The sequence below is a fragment of the Ictalurus punctatus genome, chromosome 16 (genome assembly GCF_001660625.3).
Source record: "Ictalurus punctatus breed USDA103 chromosome 16, Coco_2.0, whole genome shotgun sequence".
NCBI lineage: Eukaryota > Metazoa > Chordata > Actinopteri > Siluriformes > Ictaluridae > Ictalurus > Ictalurus punctatus.
Window position 1 is genome coordinate 11,755,808 of NC_030431.2, and position 9,775 is coordinate 11,765,582.

The following is a 9,775-nucleotide window of genomic DNA, read 5'->3' on the forward strand; positions in this document are numbered from 1 at the left end:
AATATATAATGAAAAAATTTATATTACTAATTTACAGAACATTTATGTTTGAGATTTCGGGCTTCAATATTGATGTTATATGTTAATACTCAATATTTATTCATTCTTTTTCAGTAACCACATTATCCTGGTCAGCGTGTTGCCTTTGTTGGCAGCACTGTGAGAACTCACCCCAAATAGGACATGACTAAGGGTCAGTTTAATATAGCCAGTTCACCTACTTGAATGTTTTTGGATGATGGTTTCTGGGCCTAAGCTCAAGATCAAACCCAGATCCCTGGAATTGTGAGGTAGCAACACTGCACCACATGCATATTCATATTTATCATATAATTTCTACTGCATAGCCAGAGCTATATCAACTGCATCTTTCTGAAGTTGTCCGATAATACTGCGTGGGATGAGAGACATTGCATTATGAAGATTTTCACAATCCCACAATGTGCTGATCTCATTTTAAATGAGGCAGTTTATTATTATTGACTCACCATAGTGAAGAATATTCAATTTGCATGATTCTCTTGTTAATTAAGGATATATTTACTAAAGGAAATGACACAAAATCACTGACATACAGTATGAATAGCCACAATATTTACAGACTAAAGAGTGATATAACTATGTCAGTTTATCAATGACCAAGTTCTGAATATCAGACAAATAATGAGAAGACATGCAGGTTGGAAAGTAAAAAGCAAAAGATTAAAAAATAAATAAAACATTAAAAAGCATTTATTGATAGGATTGATGTGATCCTTTACAAAACTTCAGAACCCAGAATGTTCTCCACCAGGGATGCCATATTTATAAAAAATAGCATAATATAGAAATTTAGCCTCTTTATCGTTTACATCAGACATCATAGGAAGTGTGAATTTTGAATTAAACATAAAACACTTTAACTGAGATACTCAGGAGCAATCATCATGTTCAGCTTTCTGGATTCAGCATCAGTATATGTATTTATTGATTTAAATTGTGATTAATTTAACCATAACTATATTCTGCTGCTTTGTGGGGTTTTTTTTTTTTTTTTGTCAAAATTCTAGTTATTTATAATACTTGCATATATAGACATCATACAAGCCCCTAACCTGAGCCCATATAAGAGTCAGAATAGATAATCCTCTGGTCTCCAATGCAGACGCAATAACCAATTATGATCATTTTACAAGTGCTTCTTGCTCAGATTGGTATTAACGCAGCACACTTTCATTTTTATTACTCATTGCAGAACACAGCTAACTATACCCATTATTCATTAATGAATAATTTATATTGTAAATCCAGGTTTAGAATAAAACCCTTTAGTCACCTAAACAGTTGCCTAGAATTCTAAGATCTGTATTACAATCAATAAGTGCTAGAGAGCCATTTTCTCTCTTTAGCTGGTGATAGAGTTTGAACCATGATACAATGATCTCAAATATTTACTCTTCTTAATATGAAATACTCACCCTTTCGTTGTACTGATCTCAACCTCACATTATATAACAGTAATGCTCATCATTTTTAACTGCTGGTGAGTACAGCAAAACACTGATGGCATGTTAAATGTACATTGTATCATACCCCAATGTTAAGGTGGCTCATAAAGAAAAAAAAATCTTGAAAACACATTCATTCTGACCACTGCACAAAAGGCCAAGGGTCATGAGGAACCCTGCCTCTTCTGATTGACTATGCGTAAATTTGCAAGCTGCTGAGTGCGCTCCGTGTACATGGTGACGAGGGTACGGTTCTCCTCCGTCAAAAGGCGGAACTCTTCCTCCAGTCGAGCAATCTCCAATGTCACCTTCTCGTCCTCAGCCAGGTCAGCTATCAGCTCCCTTCTGGGGTGGGCATACAAACATACACAGAGAACAGGGGAGGAAATAAACTTTACAGCTGTTACTTTCACTGCTGTTTACTTTTAATGCTACTTAATTACATTTCCAAGATAAAACATACTTTTCGATCATTTCAGTTTAACATTCAATTATATCAGTTTGACATTCAATCAGTTTCATAAAATGTAGAAAAAACTATCAAGAATTGTGCCAATTCATCACCTGCTATGACCTTCTCATGCTACACAATGTAGTTAATGCTATAGATATCAGGCTGGCCAGAGTAAAATGTTACAATATACTACAGTAAGCAGAGACTCTCATAAAATGGGCTGTCTCATTTGGCTTCCTAGAAGGCATGAATGCCAACTCATTTAAAAAGCATGGCAAGACAAGGTAAGTTTCACCAATTTGCTAACATTAACTGGCAATATTGAACTAAGTTATCCTATTTTCTTTGCTAATTCCAGCTTAGCATTGATTCCAGTGGTATAATTGGCTAGGCAGCAAGTTAAATTATAGCCAATGGTAAATATTGGTTATTTCCATGATATTTTACTTCTGAGTAATTCATTAGCAACCTATGTAGAGTTAGTCATACATAACTTACTAAGATTGTTTTCAGGCAAAACAGCATTTTAATAAGCAATGAAAGTTAATTCTCACATGGAAACGTTGTTACTTAAATTCATCAGTTACAACATCTACTTAAAAAAAACATTTAAAAGTAGCATTGTTTATACTTGAGTGTATTTTACTGGATACTTCCACTTTTTTTAATTTAATAACATTTTGACAAAGTATCTTAAATTTCACTTAAATATAATTTCTCAATATTTTATTATTTCAATTTTTTTACTATCCTTTTATTCTGAGGATACTTTTTTTTTTTTTTTTTTTTTACTTTTTGCAATTCAATTTAGTTTCCTAAATGGAATAGTTTGCACAAGGTTTGTGCAAACATATAATTTTAATATCAAATGAAGGTCAAACGCCTAATCTATGGTCTGCTAATCTAATCATATTTATCTACACCAAAACCAAGCTGACACTAAACATACACCTGTAACACCTATTTTCAGATTGTACACAACTAAAGTGTAACTGGCTGTGCTGTTTCTACTGGATGTACTATCACTTCCTGTTCCAATAGCATGTGATCTCATGGCAAGCTGCCAGTTAGTGAAACTGCCAGTGCACCGCATCTAGGGTGGGTACAATAGCCTGAGGCTTCCAGTAAATTAACCACAATTTACTTTGACAAATTTTAAGTCATAAAAATGTTAAGAACTTAGGAAGAATACTCTTAATCAGTGCTAGAAGTTTTATTATTAAGTATATGAATGGGGGGCACAGTGGTTTAGTGGTTAGCACATTTGCCTCACACCTCCAGGGTTGAGTGGCAGTGTGTGCGGAGTTTGCATGTTCTCCTTGTGCTTCAGGGGTTTCCCCTCTCCGGGTAATCCGATTACCTATCCCAGTTCAAAGTCATGCATTGTAGGCTGATTGGCATTTCCAAAAGTGTCCGTAGTGTATGAATGTGTGTGATTGTGCCGTGATGGACTGGCACCCTGTACAGGGTGTCCCCTGCCTTGTGCCCTATGCTTCCTAGGAGAAGCTCTAGGTTCCCTGCAACCTAGTAAGGATACATACTACCAAAGATGGATGGATTGATGGATGGAATGTAATGTTAATGGAATGTTACCAGGAAGCTCATAAATATGTGATATTTAAGGAATAAAAGATGACAAGGTGTGCTATTAGAGGAAAATAATCCACAACTGGGTTGAATGATTTGGGTATTTCCACTTATTTTCATATAACAGCATGACCCATGATGTTTTATTCCTATAGTACCTCAATGGTTTGCCAATGTTAAATGGACAAATAAAGATTAATTTATTAATGAATGAAATGTGGTGTGGGTTTTTATCTGTACATTACAACAACTATAAACAATCATTCGCTTGCCAGCCTGTCTTTTCTCTCTCTATACGAGTTAATAAGAAAAAAAAATGCAAGCCTGTCATGTTATAGAGAAACCAGAAAGCATGAAGAGTCTCCCATGTAAAAAAAAAAAAAATGTACCGACCATTACAAAGCATAGACACCTGGGAGTTGACTGAGAGTTATGTTAAATAAATGTCTTCTTATAGTAAGCTTCATCATATCAACAATTACACATGTTCCTTTCATTTCTTTAAATAATACCACTTCTATTTATCTATAGATCTATTTATTACAAGTCTTAGATGTAGATAATGTAGATCATCTGCCATACAAGTCCCTGTTAATGAGTCGTTACCCTAGAAACAACAACGTAGGAACGAGTGCATTAACATGTGACTAGAATTAAACTCTGCACTAGTGTCAGAGGCGTGCTGTTATAGAAAAGTAATCAACATCTTCTGACCAATCAAATTTGAGAATTCAACAATGCTGTGATATAATGTAAGTTATAAACATTTTGTAATTTAAAACCTGCTTGCCTGTAGAAAGCGCACATAATTGCCTTACAAAATATCCCAATGATTCCAGTGGGGGTGATACAAAAGACAGAAGAAGATGCTATTGTGGAAGTCCACATTATATCTGATAGGTTGATATATTACTTATTCAAGAAAAGATTACAGTTTATTTATCAATGCTATCCAATTTAGTTTGAAATATAAATTCATAAATTAGCTTCTTACATTAAAGATTAATTTGAATATAATGTAATCATGCCTGATTGCTACAGGCAACACAAGCCATTTTCGAAAAACACAAGTGCTGCATGCCACAATACAGTATGTAAGAGGCTGTCATGATTACACAGGCCTATTTTTACTCAGCACAGCGTGACTTGTAAGGAAATCCCCCTTGTCAGTCAAAATGGAATGCGTCCTAAGGAAGCACACCAGACAAACCATGTTGCATCACGGTGAAGAGTCTCTGAAATAAACTTTAATAGGAATCCGAAATTGTTCTTGTCGTTGTTCCCTTATGAAACTTATCAAGTTTCAGCTTGTTGCATATATGTACGCACAAATGTGTCGTGGGTAAAGTGGAAAATCAGCTTTCCTTGTACAGTGGCAGGGTTTTCTCTGCTCTCAGCCTTCCCACTTACTTTCTGTCTTCCAGCAGAGCGATTTCTGTTTTAACCTGGTGAAACTCTTTTGCCATTCTGCAATGGTCTCTGTAGACTTGGACAGACTCCTTTAGAGACTGACATGGCAACACTGGCTGCAGAAATGAAGGGGACACAAGACCAACACACACACATAATCATTCATTCAACGTGACTTAAAATGAAGAAATAACAGATTTCATAAATACTGATGTCAAAGCAGCTGACAGACAGTAATACAAAACTATTAGGGTTCCACCATTCTACCAGACACAAGTTAAAGATTGTAGTAAAAAGTTTCAGGAAGATTACATGAGAGAGTTGGAGCAAGTTCAAACACTAATCACAACGCAGTCAGAAAAGAAGAGGTATAACCCACTCATTGCTGTGGTCTCTGCCAGCTAGCCAGTTCTGCGGTTTCTGTTCCGTGTTCAAACTTTTTATTATTTAAATAGCTGTCCACAAAACTAGTGCTGAACAAACCTGGGCTTCCCATGGAACAAAAATCCCCCCAGAAACTATCACTTTCCATGATATCAACCAGCTCACCACTTACAGATCAAACCATACTGTGTAGGAAACTGTCTGTAAAAAGTTTTGGCTTCATCTCGAGCAGGACTTCTGCTTTCAAGATGACTCATAGCCAACTACTCCAAAATATTACTTCAACTTCTGCTATCTCACAGAGCATTTATGTATTAATTCATTTAAACAAAATAATTGTATATAAATGTATAAACTCCCTTATAAATAAAGGAATGAAGCTATAATGGCTTGAGTTCTAGCAATAAGTGAAAATATAATATAAGATGGCTCATTTAGGGGATCTGAAATTATTGCAGGTCTGACTGTACAGCTGACTCAATGATGTTCTTCCACTGTGTGCACTTACAGAGAAAAGATATTTTCTTGATGTACTGTAAGCATGGTGATTTGTCCTAAACAACTCCTGTTTCCTTTTGCTTTAGATTCTCATTTGAGGTTTTCTGGCTGTCTGCTTCCTCCTTTTCCAGCTCCACAGTTTCTCCCTTCCAGTGACTTTGTTTGTGTTTAGTTTGTTCTTAATAGTCTAATTAGCACTTAGCTGTCAGTGTAACTATACACATTTGTTTTCAGCATCTGGTTACATAATTGCTGGCTCTGTATATGTATGTATGTACTGTATGTATGTATTCATTTATTCATTAATTTATCTGACATTTGCTATACCTTGGCCCCTGCAACAGATATCAGTGTGATTGCATTTATCTGCCTCTGGCTCCCAATGTGTTACATGTTTAAATATTCTTGGGTCTTCGGTTTATTTTATGTTGTTTGAAGGAATTGTTACTGCGGATCAATAAAAAGTTATTCTAATTGATCACCTATCCTATGAAATATTTCTATCCTAATGGAAGTGGTCTTTCCCAGAATAACAGTGCCCCTATCCACAATAGTTTGATGAGTATGTAAAAAATATCAATCATATGCTATGACCTTCACAGTCGCCAGATCTCAATTCAGCTGAACTGCTATAAGAGATTTTTTTACTGACATGCTGGACAACACTCTACACCATCATCATCATCAAAACACCAGTTGAGGGGATATCTTTTGGAAGAATGCTCATCCCTCCAGTACACTTTCAGAAACTTATAGAAAGTATGCCAAGGTGTATTGAAGCTGGTTGCTTGTGGTGGCCCACCACCTTAATAACACACTTATGTTGGTTTTAACTTTAATTAATCACCCGTCTGCATATGCATATTCCTGTATTGTACATGAAGTTCATGCAGAAGCCACTGAAGAGTTTGTTGTATAATAGCAGTCACTGCTCAACAAATAACTAAATTAATGGTTGGTTATGGCCAGTTTATAATGTAGGTCCTATATGAAATATGGTCATGTTAATAAATTAATTTAATCTTAAGAATATAGTACAATAAAGCAATAAAGATTCCTGACTTTTATCTAGTGAACAACAGTACTTAATACAATTATTCAATACTAATGGGTAATAAAATTCAATGCTAATTACTAATAAGATTCAATGGAAATTACTAATGTGAGGTTATTAGAGGATCTCCAGAAAATTGAGAAACACTGTTGTACTGGAAGTTCTCGCAGAAGTTCGCCATTTAAGAACTACAAACTGCAAACACATACTACTGCCCTCTTGTGTTCAAACTGTGGTATAATAAGTGTATTGCAATGTTTGCTCTGCCTCCCTTGACTGACTTACTGACTACTCATAAAAACAATGTCAAATTACCATAAACAGCTAAATCACAGAAATGTGATTTACATCAATATACCACTGTCTTTAGAGAATTACTCAATTTTACCTGCAGGCGTTGCTCAAGATCAGGGAAAGATGGAAATTGATCCTCTGCATCGGTCAGCTCTGTATTAATAAAGACAATCAGTTTAGCAACTCTGGTTCATTGAGGATGTAAGAAGGGATACCAAGTATTGGTTATTGGTCAGGGTCGCAGTGGATCCGGGGAACACTGGGCGCAAGGTGGTAATACACCCTGGATGAGACAGCAGTCTGTCACAGCGCACCATGCATACACAAATTCACACACTCATTCACACCTAGGGGCAATTTATCATGGACAGTCCACCTACATTGCCATTGACCTACACCTACATGGACAGTCCACCTTATTGTTTTTGGGAGGTGAAAAGAATCTGGAGAACTCATTTTTACACAGAGAGATCATGCAAAATTCAATTTGGACAGTAACCCAAACTCAGGATAAAAATCAGTTATTTTTACAGTAATTGCTTAAAACCTAATTTCTTAAATGGTAATGACTCTAATTTTGTCCACTGGCCAGATACCCTTTTAGAAACATACTAAATGCCAGAGGTGCTTCTGCATGCCCTCCTCTGCCCCTTCCCACAAACAGAGCATACCCAGAGGCTCCTGGTTACATATTTCATAGTTTGAGTAATTAAATCATTACTAATTATAAAATTAAGTGCCAAACCAACAACTGAGGATCTTCAGCATGGCTATGTTTATAGAAACAAAACAGGCCTGTTTTTCTATCACTGCAAGAGGAACATCAGCCAACACCTGTTAGTCTGGTCCACATAAACTAAAGCTTGAGTGGACAGATTGGCCCTAACTATCTCCTAGACACCTGATGATGAGCCGTCTTTAAAGAGGACTATGACAGACGAGTTGTCTACACTGGCTGCTATCATGCAAGCTATGTACGTAGCCAGGGTACACACTTCAGGAATCCTGTGATGCAACCAGCTAAAAATGGGGTGTGGTCACACATTGACCATGGCACTAATTATAAGCGAGATATACACAAGCAGAATTGGCCACTGGCTTCAACCGCAGCCTGATATAGCATTTCAACTCGATTAAGACACTGTAGGGATGAAGTAATTCCCAGTGTAGAAGATCCAGGCTCTTGCTGTTGTCACTCTACTATGGTATAAAATTTTAAGAGGTTTTTAAGTTTGACAAACAATGTAAAATCCATTCTGACATATAATAAGTTCCTTTAAATATAGGCCAGTGTTATAAAAGCAAATGAGTGAATCACACAGCAGTGAGGTATTGAAGATGAAACTTGATTCTGCAGCTGCCATCCAAACATTCGTCTGAATAGCCGTAAAACACTTTGACAGCAGGGACCAGATTGGCTTTGTGTCTAGGTAGATATTTTGTTTGTAAGATGCCAGTGATCAACCGAAATAGAGGGAGCACCTGTTTTACTGAAAAGAATGACAAAAACGGATCCGGCACGAGAAGGGCTTTGTGCTGGCTTTTGCGGGTTGCTGTTTTGGTGGGAGGCATGCAGTGTATGCCATTACAGATGAGGGGGAGGTGGTTGAGAGGACAAAACCCTTTTAAAATCATAACAGTTAAGTAACACCTATAAATGTAGAACCAAAACAAGCAACATACCTGAGGACTCATCAAGGCTGAAGGAGATTTGAACTTCAGGTTTGTCTGAGGTGATTCGTCTTGCTGAGGTGATCATTTATTCCTTGTAAAAGGGAGATAAGTATGACAACATAGGGGGCATAAAGTGAGTTTCCGTTAATACACAGCTGTAACATGAGATCATTCACCTCTCAGGGGCAATGTCTGGATCTCATCATGTGCCCAAAGCTGCATCATGGATTAAACAATTAGAGGTAGAGCCCCTCCGAGCCAGAAGATGAGGTCACACATCTCCAATGTCTTTGCACTGACCAAAGCATTTTCTATCATTTAATCCAGGTGCATTTATGAATGAGAGTCATATAAACTGTTAAACATGATTTTATTATCCCCATCAAGTCAAACCACTTAATGTACTGAAACATTTTGGCTTCCACAATAATAATAGTTTTTAAAAAATCAAAGCAGTTGCAGAAGAGATACAACATAAAATTCAGAAAATTGTCAGCAAAGCTAAATAAATCTTTAGAACTCTATTGGTCTGGCGATAAAATATTATGGCTATGTATATAAGTGAATTAAAACTTACCTGGCAACAAACGCTTACTTCTTAGAAAGTCCTTAAACTTAACAAGGTTCAAGAGTGACTCCTTCCACAGAAAAAGCGTGCAGGACGTGTCAGAGCTTTCCACAGTGAGCTTGTCATGCAATCATCTGGGCCAGCTAATGAGGGCCAGAGAGGAGAAGAAGACCATTTTCACAAGAAACATCTCGTCTACTCTTCAGAAACATGGCAGTTCTGTGTGTGCGAGTGTGTGTATGTGTGTGTATGTGTGTGTGTGCTGCCCACTAGGACTACAGATACTCCCCCTACACCGTTGCCAGTTAAACGGCTCGGACGCATGACTTTAGCCAAGAAAAATGTCCTTTGTTCCAATCAGTGCT

The 9,775-nt window shown here is 36.9% G+C and overlaps 1 protein-coding gene across 1 annotated transcript in view; it reads right to left on the reverse strand.

The window, feature by feature from the left end:
- Positions 1-714: 714 nt before the first annotated feature.
- Positions 715-9,775, reverse strand: part of map3k7cl (map3k7 C-terminal like) — a 9,110-nt gene continuing 49 nt past the window's right edge. Inside the window, exons 1-5 of the mRNA XM_017489487.3 lie at positions 9,420-9,775; positions 8,852-8,933; positions 7,263-7,321; positions 4,939-5,054; positions 715-1,832 (exon numbers count right to left, since the gene is read on the reverse strand). The exon at positions 9,420-9,775 is cut by the window's right edge and continues 49 nt beyond it. Coding sequence (XP_017344976.1) covers positions 1,652-1,832; positions 4,939-5,054; positions 7,263-7,321; positions 8,852-8,927 — 432 coding nt within the window. The 5' untranslated portion in view covers positions 8,928-8,933; positions 9,420-9,775 and the 3' untranslated portion in view covers positions 715-1,651. The remainder of the gene's footprint in view (positions 1,833-4,938; positions 5,055-7,262; positions 7,322-8,851; positions 8,934-9,419) is intronic.